A 24,884-nucleotide genomic window follows, 5' to 3' on the forward strand; every position below is an offset into this window, starting at 1 on the left:
CCCTCCCGCAGCTACTCGCCCAAGCCTCTCCAGCTTCTCCTTTACGCAAATCCAGATAACAGATGTTCTGAAAGAGCTGCAAAACCTGGACCCGTACAAATCAGCTGGACTTGACAATCTGGACCCTCCATTTCTGAAACTATCCGACCCCATTGTCGCAACCCATATTACCAGACTGTTCAACCTCTCTTTCATATCGTCTAAGATTCCCAATGATTGGAAAGCTGCCGCAGTCATCCCCCTCTTCAAAGGGGGAGACACCCTAGACCCAAACTGTTACAGACCTATATCCATCCTGCCCTGCCTATCTAAGGTCTTCGAAAGCCAAGTCAACAAACAGATCATTGACCATCTCGAATCCCACCGTACCTTCTCCGCTGTGCAATCTGGTTTCCGAGCCGGTCACGGGTGCACCTCAGCCACGCTCAAGGTACTAAACGATATCATAACCGCCATCGATAAAAGACGTACTGTGTACTGTAAAGTACTCTGCAGCCGTCTTCATCAACCTGGCCAAGGCTTTCGACTCTGTCAATCACCATATTCTTATCGGCAGACTCAGTAGCCTCCGTTTTTCTAATGACTGCCTTGCCTGTTTCACCAACTACTTTGCAGACAGTGTTCAGTGTGTCAAATCGGAGGGCATGTTGTCCTGTCCTCTGGCAGTCTCTATGGGGGTGCCACAGGGTTAAATTCTTGGGCCGACTCTTTTCTCTGTATATATCAATGATGTTGCTCTTGCTGCGGGCGATTCCCTGATCCACCTCTACGCAGACGACACCATTCTGTATACTTCTGGCCCTTCCTTGGACACTATGCTATCTAACCTCCAAACGAGCTTCAATGCCATACAATACTCCTTCCATGGCCTCCAACTCCTTTTAAACGCTAGTAAAACCAAATGCATGCTTTTCAACCGTTCGCTGCCTGCACCCGCACGCCCGACGAGCATCACCACCCTGGATGGTTCCGACCTAGAATATGTGGACATCTATAAGTACCTAGGTGTCTGGCTAGACTGTAAACTCTCCTTCCAGACTCATATCAAACATCTCCAATCTAAAATCAAATCTAGAATCGGCTTTCTATTCTGCAACAAAGCCTCCTTCACTCACACCGCCAAACTTACCCTAGTGAAACTAACTATCCTACCGATCCTCGACTTCAGCGATGTCATCTACAAAATAGCTTCCAATACTCTACTCAACAAACTAGATGCAGTTTATCACAGTGCCATCCGTTTTGTTACTAAAGCACCTTATACCACCCACCACTGCGACCTGTATGCTCTAGTCGGCTGGCCCTCGCTACATATTCATCGCCAGACCCACTGGCTCCAGGTCATCTACAAGTCCATGCTAGGTAAAGCTCCGCCTTGTCTCAGTTCACTGGTCATGATGGCAATACCCACCCGTAGCACGAGCTCAAGCAGGTGTATCTCACTGATCATCCCTAAAGCCACCACCTCATTTGGCCGCCTTTCCTTCCAGTTCTCTGCTGCCTGTGACTGGAACAAATTGCAAAAATCGCTGAAGTTGGAGACTTTTATCTCCCTCACCAACTTTAAACATCTGCTATATGAGCAGCTAACCGATCGCTGCAGCTGTACATAGTCCATCAGTAAATAGCCCACCCAATTTACCTACCTCATCTCCATACTGTTTATATTTATTTACTTTTCTGCTCTTTTGCACACCAGTATCTCTACCTACACATGACCATCTGATAATTTATCACTCCAGTGTTAATCGGCAAAATTGTAATTATTCGCCTACCTCCTCATGCCTTTTGCACACAATGTATATAGCCTCTTTTTCTTTTTTTCTACTGTGTTATTGACTTGTTTATTGTTTACTCCATGTGTAACTCTGTGTTGTTGTCTGTTCACACTGCTATGCTTTATCTTGGCCAGGTCGAAATTGTAAATGAGAACTTATTCTCAAATAGCCTACCTGGTTGAATAAAGGTGAAAAATAAATAATAAAAAAATATCCGTTCTTATAATTATAATTCTACGTCTGTCCATCTCCCTCTCTCCCTCTCCCTCTCTCACTCTCTCCAGGAGTACCAGTCGTGTAACACCCTCCCGTGTCCAGACCTGAAGAAGACCACCCCTTGGACCCCCTGGACGCCGGTCAACATCTCGGACAACGGCGGTCACTACGAGCAGCGGTTCCGGTACACCTGTAAGGCCCGCGTCCCGGACCCTGCCCTGCTAGAGGTGGGCCGACAGAGGATAGAGATGAGGTACTGCTCCAGTGATGGCTCCACTGGATGCTCTACTGACGGTGAGTGGAACACTTCATAGTCAACAGAATAAATAAATGGGGGGGATATTCTGTCAGGTGGTGACGGAACTCCCAGCTGACACTAGTTCTTCAACTGAACCTGCACACTCTTTTACTTCTCTCTGACTACTCTCTCTACCCTCACTTCACCTCCAGTCTGTTCTCTCTCACTCACTATCTCTCCATTTATCGCCATCCCTCTTCATCCTTCTCTCTGTCCCTCTAGGCATGTTAGTCGGCTTTCACTCTCACAATCTCTCCCTCTCTCTCGCTCTCTCTCTCTCTCTCTCTGTCTCTTAGTAGTGTTATCTTAATCGGCTGAAGTGTTTTCAGTCCCGGGCTGATTCCTTCAACGCTTCCAAACTTCAAACGTGTTAATGAACTTCCACAATGAAAATTCACAGAGCTACTTAACAGTTTGGGGCTGCTAATTTTAGCATCCTCGCATCAGCGCCATTATGGATCCAACTCCCCACTCTCTCCCCCTCTCACTTCTCCCTGACACAAGCACCATTGTGGCTCCAATTCCCCAGGTTCTCACTCTCATTCGCCTCGGCTGATACCACAGAGTCTGACTCTTCCATCTCAGATTAGAGAGTCGTAAACACCAACAGGCTGCTAATTGACATGTTGTTGATGTTGTTTAGGAGGGGTCCAACCATTAAAGGGAGAGAGTGAAGAAAAGAAGGAGGGAGGGAGGGAAAGGGAGGGAGGGAAGGAGGGACAGCAGAGCAATATAGTGGCTTGGGTTACAGATGTACCAGTTAAAGTTTGTTTATTGAGTTGCTCGCAGCCCCAATGGGAGGAGGATCTCTTTTTAAAGCTTTAGCGCTTTGCACACACACACACTCGCACACACACTCGCATACATACCACAAGTTCATCAATGGGTGGGCACCGGAAAGAAAGTTAAGACTTACTAACTTTAGTCTCTCTCTCTTTACTCTGATTGCCTTCTGAAGTTAATGACTGTGGAGGTTTTAATGAACTGACATGGTGGCAGTGTTAACATTGATTCACAGCCTCATGAGGAGCAACAGACAGACATCTAACAGGTTTTATCAGCAAAGAGCCATGTGTTAATGGTCTGTCATCGTTCTAATTTAAAAGTGGAGGTGACAACATGTGATTCAGTCAAGCAGAATAGTCTTTGCTTTCTGAACACATTCAGTGTAAATGAAGAATCCATAGAATCTAACCACTTCTGGGAAAATTGGAAAACTAAACAAACAACATCATGAAGAGTTATCTATCCAAAATGGAGATGTATGGATAAACCACTTCTCCAATCTTTTTGGCTCTATAACAAATAACAAACAGCAAAAACATATACATGATCAAATACAAATCGTAGAATCAACTATTAAACACTGGATTCCCCAATTACATTGAATGAACTACAGGACAATACATTTACATTTACATTTAAGTCATTTAGCAGACGCTCTTATCCAAACCCTCCAACCCAAAAAGGCCTATGGAATTGATGGTATCTTAAATTAAATTATAAAATACACAGAACTCAAATGCCAATTGGTTATACTTAAACATCCTCCTCAGCTCTGGCATATTTCTCAATATTTCCAAATATTTCCCAAAGTCTTCTCATGCTTGGCTTATTTCAAAAAAGCTTTTGACTCAATTTGGCATGAGGGCATGCTATACAAATTGATGGAAAGTGGTGTTAGTGGAAAAACATACACTATTATAAAATCCATTTACACAAACAACAAGTGTGGGGTTAAAATTGGCAAAAAACACATTTTTTTCCACAGGTCTGGGGGTTGAGACAGGAATGCAGCTTAATCCCCAACCTCTTCAACATATATTGGAGAGGGCACTAGAACAGTCTGCAGCAGCCGGCCTCACCCAACTAGAATCTGAAGTCAAATGTCTACTGTTTGCTGATGATCTGGCGCTTCTTTCCCCAACCAAGGAGTGCCTACAGCAGCACCTAGATCTTCTGCATGGATTCTGTCAGACTTGGGCCCTGACAGTAAATCTCAGTAAGACAAAAATAATGGTGTTCCAAAAAAGGTCCAGTTGCCAGGACCACAAATACGAATTCCATCTGGACACCATTCCCCTAGAGCACACAAAAAACTATACATACCTCGACCTAAACATCAGCGCCACAGGTAACTTCCACAAAGCTGTGAACGATCTGAGAGACAAGGCAAGAAGGGCCTTGTATATCATCAAACGGGACATATTATTTGACATACCAATTAGGATCTGGCTAAAAATACTTGAATCAGTTATAGAACCCATTGCCCTTTATGGTTGTGAGGTCAAGGGGTCCGGTCACCAACCAAGAATTCACAAAATGGGACAAATACCGAATTGAGACTCTGCATTCTGCAAAAATATCCTCTGTGTACAATGTAAACACCAAATAATGCATGCAGAGCAGAATTAGGCCGATACTCCCTAACTTCCCAAATCTAGAAAAGTGCTGTTAAATTCTACAACCACCTAAAAGGAAACAATTCCCAAACCTTCCATAACAAGGCCATCACCTACAGAGAAATTAACTTGGAGAAGAGCCCCGAAGCAAGCTGGCCCTGGGGCTGTTCACAATTAGGCCCAACCAAATCATGAGAAAACAAGAAGATAATTACTTGACACATTGGAAAGAATTGACAAAAAAACAGAGTGCGCAGTGGCAGAATACCTGACCCAAATATAAGGAAATCTTTGACTATGTACAGACTCAGTGAGCATGGCCTTGCTATTGAGAAAGGCTGCCAAAGCCTGTCTTCTCTTGAGAGCCAGGTCTGACTATGTGCACACTGCCCACAAAATGAGGTGGTAACTGAGCTGCATTTCCTAACCATTTCCTAAGAGACACAGAGAGAGAGACACAGAGAGAGAGACACAAAGAGAGAGACACAAAGAGAGAGACACAAAGAGAGCGACACAGAGAGAGAGAGAGAGAGAGAGAGAGAGAGAGAGAGAGAGAGAGAGAGAGAGAGAGAGAGAGAGAGAGAGAGAGAGAGAGAGAGAGAGAGAGAGAGAGAGAGAGTTACAAAAGGAGGGTGAGAGACAGAGAGACAGAAAGAGAGAGAGACACTGAGAGAGAGAAACACTGGGAGAGAGAGACAGAGAGAGAGAGAGAGAGAGAGAGAGAGAGAGAGAGAGAGAGAGAGAGAGAGAGAGAGAGAGAGAGAGAGAGAGAGAGAGAGAGCGAGACACTGAGAGAGACGCTGAGAGAGAGACACAGAGAGAGATAGACAGAGTGAGAGAGAGAGACAAAAGGAGGGTGAGAGACAGAGAGAGAGAGACAGAGAAACAGAGAGAGAGAGAGAGCGAGAGAGAGAGAGAGAGAGAGAGAGAGAGAGAGAGAGAGAGAGAGAGAGAGAGAGAGAGAGAGAGAGAGAGAGAGAGAGAGAGAGAGAGAGAGTTACAAAATGAGGGTGAGAGAGACAAAAGGAGGGCGAGAGAGAGAGACAAACAGAGGGTGAGAGAGAGACAAAAGGAGGGCAAGAGAGAGACAAAAGGAGGGCGAGAGAGAGATAAAAGGAGGGTGACAGATTCAGTGCTTTGGCAGTGAGGAGGATGGATTCAATGACCCACTTCCTCATTATCACACTCCACATCCATCCATCCAAAGAGTGCACAGTGTGTGTGACAGATAGTGTGTGTGTGCATGTGATCATCCATACGTAGCCCGATCATCCCAATGACATATTCCTTTTGACCCAGGGTCAGTAGTTATCATACAAGGAGGCCGTTCTGAAGTAATCACCTCCATACTGAAGCTGTGTATTGATGTCTGCCACAGTGTGTGTGTGATGAAGCCACAAAGCCAAAGATCCCTCAGTCCCCCTCTATCCTCCAGAGATGATGAGAGCCCAGTGGGAATGGACCGTACTGTCACCCAATGAAGATTTACAGTTAGCAGCGGGCTATTCGCTATCGATTTGAGTCCACACGCACACACAAACACATCCTAGCCGGTTATAAGAGGACGGTGATAAAGCAGGCTGATAAAGTGTGTGAGTGTGTGTGTGTGTGTGTGCCTACATTTGTGCATTTACCGTGTGTGTGTGTGTCTTCTGAAATACAGAAGCATCTAGACATGATCACAGTAGATAGTAAACCTCAGAGACAGATAGCGTGTCGCCATACGTAGCCAGACACTGAGACTGTGATTTATATTCCAATGAAACACATGACACGTTATCATACACATAAAACGAGTGGTTGAAAAGAAGAAACTCCAGTCGTCATCAGTGAATAAAGACTGCTACACACACACCATGTCTACCTACATGTATAACTATATCATTATAGGACCAGGAGGTTTACCTGTGACAAGTCCAGGAAAAACTCTGGCCTCTATCTATACTGTACTAACAGGCCTAGAGGGACAGAGAGAAGGATTGAGAGGGAGGGGGGTGAACAGGAGAGAATTAACTGGAGGTGAAGAGAGTAGAGGGAGTCCTGTCCTGAAGGTGTGCTTATCAAGCTACTACAGAAACAGGAGCTAGTTCGGATAAGGCTTACTGGCTTCTGCCCTATGGGCCGTTGTGGCTTGGACAAGGCTTACTTACTGTACACATGGTTGGGAAGTAACGAATTACATAACTTACTGTTTATTATCTATACATAGTCACCTTATCCCTAACTACATGTACAAATTACCTCGACTTCCCGGTCGCAGCCGGCTGCGACAGAGCCGAACCCAGAGTCTCTGGTGGAACAGCTAGCGCTGCGATGCAGTGCCCTAGACCACTGCGCCGCCCGGGAGGCCCGCATAGTTGTATTTAATTGTTCAATTGAATAAGTGTAGGCTAAGCTGCCGATCAATCATTGTTTATGCGATCCGTGGACAGCAGTTGAAAAATGTGCTCTTGCAACAGATAAACGTTTGAGGGAGTTCCTCCCTGGTAAATTCTTCCATGTTATTGTGCTCCACACATACTGTCAAAAAACGAGATTCATTTAAGAAGACCCCAAGTAGGGATTTTATTTCTTAATCTAATTCATGCCAATTTTTTAAAAGTCCGAAGGCCATGATACATGCCTGAACTCTCACACTTTTAATAGACTTCAACAGCTGCAAATGATCGAGATATCAAAGTGTCACCAATAGAGATCCTATTAAATTAACAAAGTATTCTAATTCCTAATTCTATAGTGTCACCAACAAAGATGCAAACAATAGGTTTTTAGCAAATTCCATTTTTTTTTTACAAATTATTCAAAAATGAACATTTGAAATGTCTTAAGTATAAGTCAATAACTATTCAACCCCTTTGTTATGGCAAGCCTAAATAAATTAATAATATGCTTAACAAGTCACATAATAAGTTGCATGGACTCACTCTGTGTGCAATAATAGTGTTTAACATGATTTTGAAATGACTACCTCATCTCTGTACCCCACACATACAATTATCTGTAAGGTCCCTCAGTCAAGCAGTGGATTGCTAACACAGATTAAACCACAAAGACCATGGAGGTTTTCTAATGCCTCGCTACTATTGGTAGATGGGTAAAAAATAAAAAATAAAGCAGACATTGAATATCCCTTTGAGCATGGTGAAGTTATTAATTACATTTTGGATGATGTATCAACACACCCAGTCACTACAAAAATACATGCGTCCTTCCTAACTCAGTTGCCAGAGAGGAAGGAAACTGCTCAGGAATTTCACCATGAGGCCAATGGTGACTTTAAAACAGTTGCAGGGTTTAAAATGTCTGTAATGGGAGAAACTGAGGATGGATCAACAACATTGGGACACTGTTGTTGATCCACTGACACTTCAGCAGGACAATAATCTAAAACACTTGGCCAAATCGAAACTGGAGTTGCTTACCAAGAAGACAGTGAATGTTCCTGAGTGGCCGAGTTACAGTTTTGACTTAAATCTACTTGAAAATCTATGGTAAGACCATAGCAATGATCAACAACCAATAGACAGAGCTTGAAGAATGTTGAAAAGAATCATGGATAAATGTAGCACAATCCAGGGGTTGAAAGCTCTTAGAGACTTAACCAGAAAGACTCACAGCTGTAATCGCTGCCAAATGTGATTCTAACATGTATTGACTCAGGAGGTTGAATACTTTTCTAATCAAGATATATTATTGTTTTTTAAATTTTTGTTTATTCTCCAAATATTCAAATTTTTCTTCCACTTTGACATTACAGAGTATTTTGTGTAGATCGTTGACAAAAAATGACAATTACAAACATTTTAATTTCACTTTGTAACACAACAAAATGTGGAAAAACTCAAGAGCCGTGAATACTTTCTAAGGAACTGTAATTAATTGTAAGGACTGGAAATCTGATAGACTTTGATTTTGTGGTCCTTCTGTAGCTCAGTTGGTAGAGCATGGCGCTTGTAACGCCAGGGTAGTGGGTTCGATCCCCGGGACCACCCATACGTAGAATGTATGCACACATGACTGTAAGTTGCTTTGGATAAAAGCGTCTGCTAAATGGCATATATTATTATTTATTTTATATATTTATTTTGAATGTAAAACTACAGCCTAATCATTTTATTCTCTGTATTGAAGTAGAAAGCAATGGGTCAGAAGCCTACATAACCCATAAAGTAAAATGCAGCATCCTTTATGGCCAGCTATGTAAAACTCTAACATTTATGTTGCAATAATGTCACTTCATTTGTTAATATACATTTTTGTTTTCTTCAAATGCCCCTTAAAGGGAAATTATCTGAAAGTAACTGAAAGTAATGAGATTACATCACTGAGTTTGGGTAATCCAAATGTTACGTGACTGAAAAAGAATGTGAACAAGTAACTAGTAACCGTAACTGATTACATTAAGAAAGTAACCGACTCCTCTTTTGGAGATGAGCCACCCTTTAATATGCAGGGGTCTCCCTGGCAGTCACCAATATGACATCTGTTTTATCAGGCCTTTTGAGGTGTGGTGTGTCCCTTTTTTATGTCATCATGTTTACCATGGAAGGATCAGAGGGATCAGGGCTATCAGAAATGACAGACATTTGTCGATTTCAGCTCCATTTAAAGAAACATATTTTAAACCGGACACAAGTCCCAACTACAATATGGCGCTACGGAAGGCTAGATCAGTTTTCTCTGGAAATAATTGAAAATATTACATATTAGGAGGTTTCATCTCTTGTTTCTATCTATCTAAATTAGATGGAATAGATAAAGCCTGTAAGATTAAGCCAAGCAATCCGTATGTGTTTTCTTAGGCATACTGAGGCATACTTGCTTCCAGTCAGCCACAGGGGCATTGTTGAGGTCAGGCACTGATGTTGGTAGATTAGGACTGGCTCGCAGTTGGTGTTCCAATTCAAATCAAATCAAATTGTATTTGTCACATGCGCCGAATACAGCAGGTGTAGACCTTACAGTAAAATGATTACTTACAAACTCTTAACCAGCAATGCAGTTTTAAGAAAAATACCTAAAAAAATAAATAAATTAAAGTAACAAATAATTAAAGAGCAGCAGTAAAATAACAATAGTGAGGCTCTTTACCGTCCTTTGGATGGGACGTTAAACAAGTGCCCTGACTCTCTGTGGTCACTAAAGATCCCGGTGTCGTGGCTAAATTCCCAATCTGGTCTTCATACCATCATGCCCACCTACTCATCTCCAGTTTACAATTGGCTCTTTTATCCCCCCTCCTCTCCCATTTAACTATTCCCCAGGGCATTACTGTAAATGAGAATGTGTTCTAAGTCAACTTACCTGGTAAAATAAGGGTAAAATATATATTTTTTAAATAAAATAAATACAGGCGGTACCGGTACAAAGTCAATGTACGGGGGCACCTGTTCGTATGTACATGTAGGTGGAATTATTGAAGTGACTATGCATAGATAATAACAGAGAGTAGCAGTGGTGTAAAGAGGGGGAGAGGGGCAATGCAAATAGTCTGGGTAGCCATTTAATTAGATGTTCAGGAGTCTTATGGCTGTTTAGAAGCCTCTTGGACCTAGACTTGGCGCTCCGGTACCGCTTGCCATGCGGTAGCAGAGAGAACAGTCTATGACTAGGGTGGCTGGAGTCTTTGACAATTTTTAGGGCCTTCCTCTGACACCGCCTGGTATAGAGGTCCAGGATGGCAGGAAGCTTGGCCACAGCGATGTACTGGGCCGCACGCAATACCCTCTGTAGTGCCTTGCGGACGGAGGCTGAGCAGTTGCCATACCGGGCAGTTATGCAACCAGTCAGGATGCTCCCAGTGGTGCAGCTGTAGAAACTTTTGAGGATATTTTTATTTTTATCACGTTTCAGGTAAGACCTAAATGCAGACTGTGTCGAAGAAACAATGTTTATCACAGAAACAGGGGCAGGCAAACGACAGGTCAAGGAAGGCAGAGGTTGATGATCCAGGGTAGTGGGGCAAAGGTACAGGATGGCTGGCAGGCTCAGGGTCAGAGCAGGCAGAAAAGGTCAAACCTGTGAAAAAGAATAAAGAGACAGGAACAGAGGGATAAACGCTGGTAGGCTTGATGAAACAAAACAAACTGGCAACAGACAAACAGAGAACACAGGTATAAATACATAGGGGATAATGGGGAAGATGGGTGACACATAGAGGGGGGTGGAGACGAGCACAAAGACAGGTGAAACAGATCAGGGCGTGACAACTGTATTGATTTAACTAGGCAAGTCGGTAAAGAACAAATTCTTATTTACAATGATGGCCTACTCTGGCCAAACCCTGACGATGTTGGGCCAATTGTGATCTGCCCTATGGGACTCCCAATGCCCGCCGGATGTGATTCAGCCTGGATTCTAACCAGATGCAGTGCCTTAGCTAAGCTGTAGTCAATGAATAGCATTCTCACATAGGTGTTCCTTTTGTCCAGATGTGAAAGAGCAGTGTGGAGTGCAATTGAGATTGCATCATCTGTGGATCTGTGGGGGTGGTATGCAAATTGGAGTGGGTCTAGGATTTCTGGAATAATGGTTTTGATGTGAGCCATGACCAACATTTCAAAGCACTTCATGGCTTCAGACATGAGTGCTACGGGTCCATAGTCATTTAGGCAGGTTGCCTTAGTGTTCTTGGGCACAGGGACTATGGTGGTCTGCTTGAAACATGTTGGCATTACAGACTCAGACAGGGAGAGGTTGAAAATGTCAGTGAAGATAATAGCCAGTTGGTCAGCGCATGCTCGGAGTACATGTTCTGGTAATCCACCTGGCCCTGCTGCCTTGTGAATGTTGACCTGTTTCAAGGTCTTACTGACATCGGCTGCGGAGAGAGTAATCACATAGTCTTCCGGAACAGCTGATACTATCATGCATGTTTAGTTTTACTTGCCTCGAAGCGAGCATGGAAGTCATTTAGCTCGTCCGGTAGGCTTGTGTCACTGGGCAACTCTCGGCAGTGCTTCCCTTTGTAGTCTGTAATAGTTTGCAAGCCCTGCCACATCCGACGAGAGTCGGAGCCGGGGTAGTACAATTCGATCTTAGTCCTGTATTGATGCTTTGCCTGTTTGATGGTTTGTCGGAGGAAATAGGAGGTATTTCATATAAGCTTCCGGGTTAGAGTCCCGCTCCTTGAAAGCGGCAGCTCTACCTTATAGCTCAGTGGGGATGTTACCTGTAATACATTGCTTCTGGTTCACCCCAAAGCTGATTCATCACCCCAGAGAACGCGTTTCCAGAGTCCAATGGTGGCGAGCTTTACACCACTCCAGCCAACGCTTGGCATATCTTCATCACTAGCTTGAAGCACCGACTGTCAGAGCAGCTCACAGATCACTGCATCTGTACATAGCCCAACTGTAAAAAGCCCATCCAACTACCTCATCCCCATACTGTATTTATTTATGTATCCTGCTCCTTTGCACCCCAGTATCTCTACTTGCACATTCAACTTCTGCACATCTACCATTCCAGTGTTTAATTGCTATATTGTAATTACTTCGCCACCATGGCCTATTTATTGCCTTATACCTCCCTTATCCTACCTCATTTGCACACACTGTATATAGACTTTTCCTACTGTATTATTGACAGTGTGTTTATTTATTCCATGTGTAACTCTGTTGTTGTATGTGTCGAACTGCTTTGCTTTATCTTGTCCAGGTCGCAGTTGTAAATGAGAACTTGTTCTCAACTCGCCTACCTGGTTAAATAAAGGTGAAATAAAAAAATACAAATTTTAATGAGCATTGTGATCTTAAGCTTGCTTGGGGCTGCTCAGCCATGGAAAACCATTTCATGAAGCTCCAGATTAACAGTTCTTGTGCTGGCGTTGCTTCCAGAAGCAGTTTGGACAGTCCCGTTCTGTGAGCTTGTGTGGCCTGCCACTTCGCAGCTGAGCCGTTGTTGCTCCTCAACGTTTCCACTTCACAATAACAGCACTTACAGTTGCTCGGGGCAGCTCTAGCAGGGCAGAAATTTGACAAACTCACTTGTTGGAAAGGTGGCATCCTATGACAGTGCCACGTTGAAAGTCCCTGAGCTCTTCAGTATGAACCATTCTACTGCTAATGTTTGTCTTTGGAGATTGCATGGATGTGTGTTCAGTTTTATACACCTGTCAGCAATGGGTGTGGCTGGAATAGCCGAATCCACAAAATTAAAGGGAGACACACACAGAGAGACACACACACACACACAGAGAGACACACACAGAGAGACATACTGGACAGAACACACATAAGAGAGATTTTTATTTGAAAGGTTGCTGGTTAGAGTCCCTGAGCCGACGAGGTGAAAAACCTGTCAATGTGACCCTAAGCAAAGCGCTTAACCCTAATTGCTCCTGTAAATCGCTCTGGATTATTACTAAAATGGAAATGTGTGTGATGTTTTTCAGTTCAGATGCTCTGAGGCCAGTTCCTTTCTGAGGCAATAGATTAGTCTCATCTGCCCACAGACATCACTAGCCGACAAGGAGACCATAGAAAGATTAATTCTCCCTGTGCTCAGACAATAGGACACTGACCAATGGGATTTTTTCTCTTTCTCTCTCTCTCTTTGTCTACTGTGCTACCCCTCTCTCTCTCTTTTTCTACTGTGCTACCCCGCTCACCCTTTCTCTATCTCTCTCTGTCTACCGTGCTAACCCTCTCAAACCGCTCTCTCTCTCTTTCTACTGTGCTACCCCTCTCACCCTTTCTCTCTCTCTCTTTCTACCACGCCAGCTCTTTCACCCCCTCAGTTTCTCTCCGGCTACACTTGACTATTGGGACTTCAATCCCTTAATCATATGTACACTAAACCAGGATTACATGTTAAATAACTCACACATCTACAATTGATCTGAGATAAAGCAGAAGTCTTTCATTAGCACACTCCATCTCAGCAGATGGATAATAGATCTGTTAACCTCTTTACAAAAAACTCTTTACAAAGTCACGTCCTTGTATCTGTCTTACCTCTGTCGACCTCAGACAAAGTAAATACAAAGTCCCCTGGTAATTAGCCCTCATCCACTTAGTTATAGTGTGTGTGTGTGTGTGTGTGTGTGTGTGTGTGTGTGTGTGTGTGTGTGTGTGTGTGTGTGTGTGTGTGTGTGTGTGTGTGTGTGTGTGTGTGTGTGTGTGTGTGTGTGTGTGTGTGTGTGTGTGTGTGTGTGTGTGTGTGTGTGTGTGTGTGTGTGTGTGTGTGTGTGTGTGTGCATACGTATGTGTCTCTTCTCTCTGATCCCCTTTCCCTTCAGGGTGGGAGTTTTAATTGCCCTCTCACTAACTTTTAATAGGCGATGTAAGAATACACACACACACACACACACACACTAAGCAGCTCTCGAATCTCTCCCCAAGGCGAGTATTTGACAAACCAGATGACAGCTCTGGGAAAACTGTAGCAGCGCTGTGGCGTAACTCTGTAATCCACCAGAGCTGCTCATTTTCTGATTTACACACTCACACACCCAGATGCATACACACACACACGCACACACACACACCCAGATGCATACGCGCACACACACACACACACACACACACACACACACACACACACACACACACACACACACACACACACACACACACACACACACACACACACACACACACACACACACACACACACACACACACACCCAGATGCATACACGCACACACACACACACAGAGACACACACACACACACACACCAGAACTCTCACCCCTGTGGAGAGATTTCTGATCTCATCTCAAGTGTGTGTGAATGTGTGTGGGACACTCAGTATTTGTACTTTTACAGTCTAAAGACATCATGTTGCTAACTCTATTCTTCTGTCCTGGTCTGTAAGCTGATAGGGGTTTGTATTGCACGGTACCCCTGCATTCTGAGAGAGTGGCTTCTAATTATCTCCACTGTACATGGTGGATACGAAGATCAATGGAACTACAGTACTCTCCTCATTTAAAAGGGAAGACAGGCCGCTGTTTTGTTTTAGCAACTGGGCGGACTGGGATTTCCGATCTCACCTCAAGTGTGTGTGTGTGCGTGTTGTGTGTTGTGTGGTTGTGTGTGTGTGTGAGCGAGTGTGTGTGTACCTCTACCCGACCGAGCGGAGGGCTTGATAAAGAGTGCAGGTCACTGTGGCAGGCAGGGCTGTCCGTGACACTACCTGTTCAGAATCAATAAAAAGCAGGGGCCCTCAGAGGACCTGTCAGTGCTCCTGCCAACTCAGGGTGAGGTAGAGAGAGCGTTTGTGCGCGTGTGTCTGTGTATGTGTGTCTGCGCGCATGCATGTGTGTGCGTGCGGACATGTTGACTCCCAAGGTTGTGTGTAGTTATGAAGAGGTCAGGACTGTACGTGTGATAGGTAAACACTCTAGTCTCTCTACTAAAGGGCTGCAGGGATAATACAAAGCACCCAAAAGCAGGGGAACTGGATGGTCAATCAGAAAAATAGAGGGAGAGAAATAGAGGCAAAGGACATTTCCAAGACGCAGAGATAAAGAGACAAAGGAAGGTCACAGAGAGAAAAGAGAAAAGGGCAGGAAAAGAGAGAGAAATGGTTTCATTGTTGTGGCTCAGACGGTTGATAATAGCAGGGTGGGTTGATTGAGTGAATCATCACTGGAGTGTTTGGGAGCGAACGCTGTAATTTAGTTTCGAGTGATTATCATTCACACAAAGACCTGATCTCACTCCTCTGTCTCGCACAAAGAGCAGCCATACAGACTCACTCTGAAAGGGACATTTTCACAGCCTCTGATGATGAATGAATGCGGTAATTGAAGCTTAATAGAAATTATAGTTTCATATTTCATTTAGATTTCTCCGTTAACTCATGTCAGATGAGGGATCATACAGTAGTCAAATGCTCATAGAGTTGCATGAATTAGAGGATCTCAGTAGCTCTCAGCAAGCATGTTGTGAACGTGCTCAACTAAAGAGCTGTAGAGGTCAAGGTAACTTTTTTAGGGGACCTGCTGTAGCTTGAGTGTGTGTGTGTGTGTGTGTGTGTGTGTGTGTGTGTGTGTGTGTGTGTGTGTGTGTGTGTGTGTGTGTGTGTGTGTGTGTGTGTGTGTGTGTGTGTGTGTGTGTGTGTGTGTGTGTGTGTGTGTGTGTGTGTGTGTGTGTGCGCAGCACAGGCTGAGGCTGGTGGTGTACTTTAAGCTCCAGTGTATGTCAGACACACACACACACACACACACACACACACACACACACACACACACACACACACACACACACACACACACACACACACACACACACACACACACACACACACACACACACACACACACACACACACACACACACACACACACACACACACACACACACACACACACACACACACACACACACAAAGTGGCACATACGGAGATTGGTAGCTCCTTTTGCGTAGACTTTGAAATCACTGTGGAGAGCTCTTTAGTCTCTCCGTCTTGTAGCCTATGTATGAGTCATGTAGATGTCTTGCTCCAGGGATTCAGTTTTTCTTGGTCACCAAAAACTCTTGGTTCTATTATTATAAATTCTTAGCTTCAATACATATTCCAAATGGACAAAATATGATGTATTTCTTAATTCTCAGTAAGTAAGTCTATTTGTCCCACCCAGCTCCATCCTGACCCCCCTCTCTTGTCTCGCTCTCCACCAGGAGAGCTGCTGCTGTCAGGTAAAATCTCCGGCCACACTGTGAACGGAGGCTGGACATCCTGGAGCTCCTGGTCTCAGTGCAGTAGAGACTGCAGCCGAGGGATACGTAGCCGTAAACGGACCTGTACCTCCCCTGAACCACGCCATGGAGGACAGACCTGCCTGGGACCTGCTCAGGAGTACCAGGAGTGTAATGTCACACCCTGCCCAGGTGAGATCTAGAGATACACGCGCGAACATACAGGTAACTGCAAAAATAAAGGCAACACCAACATAGTGTCTTAATAGTGTTGGGCCACCACGAGCCAGAACAGCATCAATGCACCTCGGCATCAATTCTACAAGTGCCTAGAACTCAATTGGGGGGATGCAACACCATTCTTCCACGAGAAATTCCATAATTTTGTGTTTTGTTGATGGTTGTGGAAAACGCTGTCTCATGCAATGCTCCAGGATCTCCCATAAGTCTTCAACTGGGTTGAGATCTGGTGACTGATACACACGCACACACACACACACACACACACACACACACCCTTTAACAGTAGAACTGCCGGGCATAGGCGATCCCTCTTCAAGCTACTATTAGTTCATTACATTCCTAAAGAAAATAATGTACTTTTTACTCCATACATTTTCCCTGTCACCCAAAAGTACATTCCTAATACTTAGCAGGACAGTAAAACGGTCCAATTCACACACTTATCAAGAGAACATTGCTTATTTGAAAATGAAATCATCTAAAAAATATTTTTAAAAGAAGCCATAGAAAGTTGGTTGCAATTTCATTTGAATCCACCAGAAACCATGTTAGAATAAGGGTGTAACGTAATAAAATACTTTCTGAATGCTCTGTATATGGGGGTTGGAAAGGATGCAGACAATTACATTGATGGAAGCTACAGTCTATCTGCCATTTTAAAGCTGATCTTAAAGATAACATCCCTGGTCATCCCTACTGCTTCTGATCTGGCGGACTCACTAAACACTCGTGCTTCGTTTGTAAATTATGTTGTAGTGTTGTAGTGTTGGAGTGTTGTAGTCTTGGAGTGTTGTCGCTCTGGATAAGAGCGTCTGCTAAATGACTTAAATGTAATGTAAATGTTGTAGTGTTGTAGTGTTGGAGTGTTGTAGTCTTGGAGTCTTGGAGTGTTGTAGTCTTGGAGTGTTGGAGTGTTGTAGTGTTGGAGTGTTGTAGTGTTGGAGTGTTGGAGTGTTGTAGTGTTGGAGTGTTGGAGTGTTGGAGTGTTGGAGTGCTGGAGTGTTGGAGTGTTGGAGTGATGTAGTGTTGGAGTGTTGGAGTGTTGGAGTGCTGGAGTGTTGGGGTGTTGGAGTGTTGTAGTGTTGGAGTGTTGGAGTGTAGTAGTGTTGGAGTGTTGTAGTGTTGTAGTGTTGGAGTGTTGGAGTGTTGGAGTGTTGGAGTGTTGTAGTGTTATAGTGTTGGAGTGTTGGAGTGTTGGAGTGTTGTAGTGTTGGAGTGTTGTAGTGTTGTAGTGTTGTAGTGTTGGGGTGTTGGAGTGTTGGAGTGTTGTAGTGTTGGAGTGTTGGAGTGTTGTAGTGTTGGAGTGTTGGAGTGTTGTAGTGTTATAGTGTTGGAGTGTTGGAGTGTGCTCCTGGCTAGTCGTTAAAAATCGAATCAATGTCCGGTTTGCTTACTATAAGGAATTTGATATGATTTATACTTTTATTTAACTAGGTCAGTTAAGAACAGATTCTTATTTTCATTGACGGTCTAGGAACGGTGGGTTAACTGCCTTGTGCAGGAGCAGAACTACAGATTCGATCTTGCAAGCTTTCGTTTCCTAGTCCAATGCTGTAACCACTAGGCTACCTGCTGCCCCAATACTTAAGTTAAGTTTAGCAATTACATTTACTTGGGATACTAAAATACTATATTAACCAAATACTTTTAGATTTTTACTCAAGTCGTATTTTACTGGGTGATTTTCACTTTTACTTTTCAGTCATTTTCTATTAAGGTATCTTTACTTTTACTCAAGTATGAAAATTGGGTACTTTTTCCACCACTAATTCTGACTGCAACATTCTAACATTGTAATTAATACATTCATATATGTACAAAATGAATAATTAGGTTGTGTTCATGGACTTGGGTAATTTTATTTCAAATAACACCATAACATTTTCATTAGCTTGTTATTGTAGGCTATATGTAAAAAATAAATAAACACAAAACACCAATTCAAGTGTTCAATACATTTAATTTGTGGGGTGCCTTTGTTACAACTACGAAACAAAAGGCATGTGTGTTGGAACACATTAACAACTTCTTGATAAATAGTGAAACTCAGCACATAAGCGATAATGGCATTATAATGAATATAAGCAGTGGCAATTTTAGCATGTAAATCTTGGTGGGGCAAACTCGAAAAAATATTCCTAGATGAATGCCAGCAAAGACACTAAACAATACATTAATTGCACTATAACGGCGATAAACAGTGCCCACAAACTGTTAGGGCTGATATAAAGTTGTCCCAATAGCAGAGCTTTCTTTTCAGCACCATAAAGTGAATCCTTACCACCGCTACACCTGGCTTTGTCTAGCAGCCAAACAGTTAATTCAGCCTCGTTTACTGCCTTTTTCAAAAACATAGCTGATATGGCTGACTTACTTAAACAAATGTGGTTTCCTACTGACAATTGAGATGTACAAACTATGGCATAAGGGAACGATGAGCGGATAAGAGGCATTCCGTCATTTCGATTAATGAGTGAGCGACGATGGACGTAGTCGATGGAATGTACAACGACAGAATACAGAACATGGGCTGCTCTTACAGTATTTTCCCTGTACATCAAGTCAGAACCGTAGGATAAAGGGGGCATATAAGCAGACAATGAAACCTCATAGTATTAGATGACATTTCTCAAAAACAGGTTACCCCAAGCATACTTCCAAAGTTGTGGTAAAAAATGGCTTAAGGACAACAAAGTCAAGGTACTGGAGTGGCCATCACAAAGCCCTGACCTCAATCCTATAGATTTTTTTTTGCAGAACTGAAAAAGCGTGTGCGTGCAAGGAGACCTACAAACCTGACTCAGTTACACCAGCTCTGTCAGGAGGAATGGGACAAAATTCACCCAACGTATTGTGGGATGCTTGTGGAAGGCTACTCAAAACATGTAACCCAAGTTAAACAATTTAAAGGCAAAGCTACCAAATACTAATTGAGTGTATGTAAACGTCTGACCCACTGGGAATGTGATGAAAGAAATAAAAGTGGAAATAAATCATTCTCTCTACTATTATTCTGACATTTCACATTCTTAAAATAAGGTGGTGATCATAACTGACCTAATAATAAATCGTTTTGTTGTGTTATTTGTTTTGTCTTTTCTGGTGGATTAAACTGAAATTGCAACTAATCACGGCCAACCTAAGAAATATATTTGACAATAGAATTCTCCCCCTACCCTCTATTGTCCAGCTACATGCTAATAGCCATGATGGTGCTATACAATGTAACCATGTGTGTTTGAAAGAGTATTTTCCAGTAAGCAACAATTTGTTTCCCTTCATTAGACAACTTTGTTCCAATATTTCTGTAATTCAGTGATATTTATTCCCATACTAATTTGTTAGGGATCCATAACTAAATACACATTGGCATTTTGAAAGAGTATTTGTATCATTATTTTATTAAATAAGTCATAAAGATGCTGATGAAGAAATTCAGTACTGTACAGTATATGCTTTTACATTTGGATAATAAAGCATTTAAAGCGTTTTGAAGATATACGTTTATTAGGCTATAGCAGAACAGCATAATTGTCCGGACGCCCCTTGCTGTCCCTGGTGAGCAGTTGGTCAAGTTCTGTTGTCAGAGAGGAATGGAAATGTCAGGGTGAACTGACGACCTGATGGATTGTGACTCCATCTCGTTCCTCGCCCTCTTCAACGCATCATTCTCTGCCTGACTCTCCACCAATACCGCCTGGCTCTGGACCAATGCATCAGCTGTCGCCCGTATCTCTGCCCTCAGATAATGTTTCTCTTTCTGCTGGTCTGCCTTCAATGACTTGATCTCGGTCTTCAAAGTTTGAATCTGATCCATGTGCACCTTCATCAGATGAGCAGAATGGTACCGCCCGGGGCCCCATCGATTACAGTGGCCTATGATAGAAACTGTAGATCAATTAAGAATTAAAAGTGACTCCAATACACAGATACTGTGTACAAAACACATTCACGTTTTTGGTACACAAACATTTTTAGATTTTTCATTTTTATTTAACCTTTATTTAATTATCGAATGTATTACATAGTATGCCTTCACATTGATAGGCAATATATATATACTGTATATATATTAAAGAAAATGCACTGAAAGCAAAATACCTTTCGTGGTCCTCTCGTGGTTACGGCCCTAACCCTGGAACGGGTAGCACCATAGAAAGAAGCTGGCTTGATGAAAACAATGTCCCTTTTTCTCACTCTTTGGTCGCAATGTCATTTTTTGCAGGTAGGGAGATTTTCACACCTACAGTAGCTGGGCTATAAAGTGTCTATTGTCCTGCTAATCAGGCTACAAGTGTTTGAAAACCTGTTTTCAAAATGCCCCCAGCTGTCCATCACTACTGTAAATATAAACACAACATCTTGTTTCCATCTTGTTTCCATTCTTTATTGTAACCACAGTGTCAAAAACTATTTGTATCTACCTTTCCAATTACTTTTAGAATTCGGGATTAATTTGATTAATATTATGGTGATTCTATTCCAAGAATAATGAAAAACCCTCTGGGTTTCCGTTAGGTTGGAATGGAAAATATGTCGCTGTCCAATGTGACAGTTGGGAGTACAGTACTGAGCTCTTTAGCTAAAGAATCCCCATGTTGTGCGGGCATGCGGCAGGGTAGCCTGGTTAGAGCGTTGGACTAGTAACCGGAAGGTTGCAAGTTCAAACCCCCGAGCTGACAAGGTACAAAATCTGTCGTTCTTCCCCTGAACTGGCAGTTAACCCACTGTTCCTAGGCCGTCATTGAAAATAAGAATTGGTTCTTAACTGACTTGCCTAGTTAAATAAAGGTAAAATAAAATAAAATAAAAAATGCGGGAGACCGGGGTTCAATTCCCTCACGGTGAGGAAGGAGTAGGCTGTCCTTGTAAATAATAATTGGTTCGTAAGACATGCCTAGTTAAATAAAGGTTACACTAAGAACATAACATATCTACACCCTAATTCTATAATTGTAGTCTAACCAATACCCAAATGGAGATTCAGTCAAAATAAAAAATCTCATTGATTTATCAAGACCAGTCCCCCATGCTTGTCTCAGAGCAAAGCAAAATAATTAGAAACTATTGCTTCTCGACATGGTAGCCCAGCAACTGGGCATTTTTACACATAGCCCTAAACATGATGGGATGTGAATTGCTTAATTAACTCAGGAACCACACCTGTGTGGAAGCAACTACTTTCAATATACTTAGTATCCTTCATTTGATCAAGTGTTTCCTTTATTTTGGCAGTTACCTGTACATATATATACACACACACACGACTCTGTTTCCAGGTGAGACACAGTACACACTTACTCTACATCCACACACACAACCCTATAATAATATGAATAATTACAATAATAAATTGCATTTGTAGAGTGCTTTTCATTTACACACAGAGTGAAAACACGAAAGCTTCAGTAATATGACATCCATGAGAAATTAATAAAGAAATATAAAGAAATTAGAATAAATATCCTCATAATGAGTATAATGAAGCACAAAACTACACAATAGGAATGTGTTTAAGTCAGGAGGTGTGACGAAGACACAAATTTACAGCTGGAATCAGAGACACAATCCCCACAGCGTGTAAGACTGTAATTACATTTCAAGGCAATTATACCGCTAGCTACGGGGAGCTGTGTGCGTGTGTGCGTGCACATGCACTCTTGCATGCACTAACTTGTGCGTTTGTGTGCGAGTCTCAATCTCTGTTGTGAAAAGCCAAAGAAGACAATTTGTGTCTGTTTCTCCAGTCTTCTACCTGAGGGGGGAACGGAAAGGAAGGAATTGTAATTAAATTAGTGTTCATAGTGACTGTAGAAGGAAATGTGCTATCTAAATGGAAATCCTCCTGCTTAGCTTCTTAATTAAAGAGAACACATGGCATCACACACACACACACACACACACACACACACACACACACACACACACACACACACACACACGCACACACACACACACACACACACACACACACACACACACACACACACACACACACACGCACACACGCACACACACACACACACACACACACACACACACACACACCAGACACAAACACACAACGAGGAGTTTGTTTCAAATCATTATTAATCAGTCTTATTTGAAAGGAGTGCAAAGTTAGCATCTCGCTAACAGCCTGACCGGTGTCTGATAACGCCTTCAACAACAACTATCCATCATAATACTGTATGTGCTGACACAGAACCAAAGCTGGGATTTTAGCTGTTAATTTATTCACTGGAGAGAACCTGTCTGTCTCATCATGAATGAGGCTATGAATGGGGAGCATTGAGTTGCTGACCTACCACATTCTCACTGATGCTCTTTGAGTTGATCGAAGATCCATCATCCCAGTTACCTTGAGGGTTTAGCTGCTAATGCTACGGTGCCTTCAGAACGTATTCATACCACTTGACTTATTGCACTATTTGATGTGTTACAGACAGAATTCAAAATGTATTAAATAGATGTCTCATCCATCTACACACAATACCCCATAATGACAAAGTGGAAACATGTTTTTAGGACTTTTGCTAATGTATCTCAAATGAAATACTGAAATATCTCATTTACATAAGTATTCACACCCCTTAATATATATGTTGTAGAAGCACCTTTAGCAGCAATTGTAACTGTGAGTCTTTCTGGGTAAGTCTCTAAGAGCTTTTCACACCTGGATTACACTACATTTTCCAATGTATTATTTTCTAAATTCTTCAAGCTCTGTCAAATTGGTTGTTGATCATTGTTAGACAACCATTTTCAGGTCTTCCAATATATTTTAAAGACGATTTCATTCAACACTGTAACTCAAGAACATTCACTGTCTTCTTGGTAAGCAACTCCAGTGTAGATTAGGCCCTGTGTTTTAGGTTGTCTGGCAGAAAGCAGACTGAATCAGGTTTTCCTCTAGGATTGTGCCTGTGCCTAGCTCCATTCCGTTTATTTTTTATCCTGTAAAACTCCCAAGGCCTTAACGTTTACAAGCATACCCATAACATGATGCAGCCACCACTATACTTGAAAATATGGAGAGTGGTACTCAATAATGTGTTGTATTGGATTTGCCTGTATCTTTGTAGTGACTGGGTGTATTGATACACCATCCAATGGGCAATTAATAACTTCAACAATCTCAAAGGGATATTCAATGTCATCTTTTGTTCTTCTTCCCATCTGCCAATAGGTGCCCTTCTTTGCTTGGCATGCCAAAACCTCCCTGGTCTTTGTGGTTGAATCTGTGTTTAAAATTCACAGAGTGTATATGTGGGGTACAGATATGAGGTAGTCGTTCAAACATCATGTTGAACTATTATCGCACACTCAATCCATGCAACTTATGTGACTTGTTAAGCACATTTTTTTACTGAACCTATTTAGGCTTGCCATAACAAAGGGGTTGACTCACGACAATTGAGCTTTTCTTTCTTAACTAATTTGAAAAACATTTAGAAAAACATTCCACTTTCACATTATGGGGTATTGTGTGTATGGAAGTGACAAAAAAAATCAACATTTAATACATTTAAAATGCAGGCTGTAACACAACAAAATGTGGGGGGAGAACACGGGGTGTGAATACTTTCTGAAGGCACTGTAGCCAGCACTTAGCTTTCCCCTCTGACACTTATTCACCTGGAGTGAACTGCCGGGTTACTTCAGGATAAGCCCTGTGTGTTCCGTGTGGCTCACTTGGTAGAGCATGGCACTTGCAGTGCCAGGATTGAGTCTTCGATTCCCATGTATACACTCACTACTGTAAGTTCTTCTGGTTAAGAATGTCTTCTAAAATGTAAAAAAAATGGAATGCTCGATTCACATTAAGTTGACAGCCCTTAGGAATGTCATTGAGTAGAACCAATTAAAATGTTTAACAAAGGATTGAATGCTGTTTGTAAAGATTTAAAATTCGAATTTACTATAGCTCTAAGCTAGCTAACTAAACATACAGCTATTCTGTGGGCTTGAATTGCAGGAGCAGCAGTCACCCTCCAGTTCTATTGATGTAGACAATGGAGACTTATCAAGTCACCTGAATCGAAGAGATTTCATAGGAATGGTGCAACTTTGCATAGTGTGAATAATAATGAATAGTAATTTAGTTTAAATTAGCCCTCGTCTGGAAGTGTGATAATATTTTTGACGTAGGCCGCGCCTCAAGACATAATCCATCCGCTGGTTAAGCCAGGGTCTTTGAGAGAAAGGGAGAGAGGGAGAGGGAGAGGGGGAGAGGGAGAGGGAGAGAGGGAGAGGGAGAGGGAGAGGGAGAGAAGGGGGAGAGGGAGAGAGTGAGA

General features: G+C 42.6%; 1 protein-coding gene across 4 annotated transcripts in view; it reads left to right on the top strand.

The window, feature by feature from the left end:
• Positions 1–24,884, top strand: part of sema5a (sema domain, seven thrombospondin repeats (type 1 and type 1-like), transmembrane domain (TM) and short cytoplasmic domain, (semaphorin) 5A) — a 210,875-nt gene that overhangs the window by 175,447 nt on the left and 10,544 nt on the right. For all 4 annotated transcript variants that reach the window (XM_046292575.1, XM_046292573.1, XM_046292571.1 and 1 more), the window contains 2 exons: positions 2,063–2,288; positions 16,327–16,536. In XM_046292575.1, the coding sequence (XP_046148531.1) occupies positions 2,063–2,288; positions 16,327–16,536 (436 nt within the window). The remainder of the gene's footprint in view (positions 1–2,062; positions 2,289–16,326; positions 16,537–24,884) is intronic.

This window comes from Oncorhynchus gorbuscha, linkage group LG12 (assembly GCF_021184085.1).
Source record: "Oncorhynchus gorbuscha isolate QuinsamMale2020 ecotype Even-year linkage group LG12, OgorEven_v1.0, whole genome shotgun sequence".
Classification (NCBI taxonomy): domain Eukaryota; kingdom Metazoa; phylum Chordata; class Actinopteri; order Salmoniformes; family Salmonidae; genus Oncorhynchus; species Oncorhynchus gorbuscha.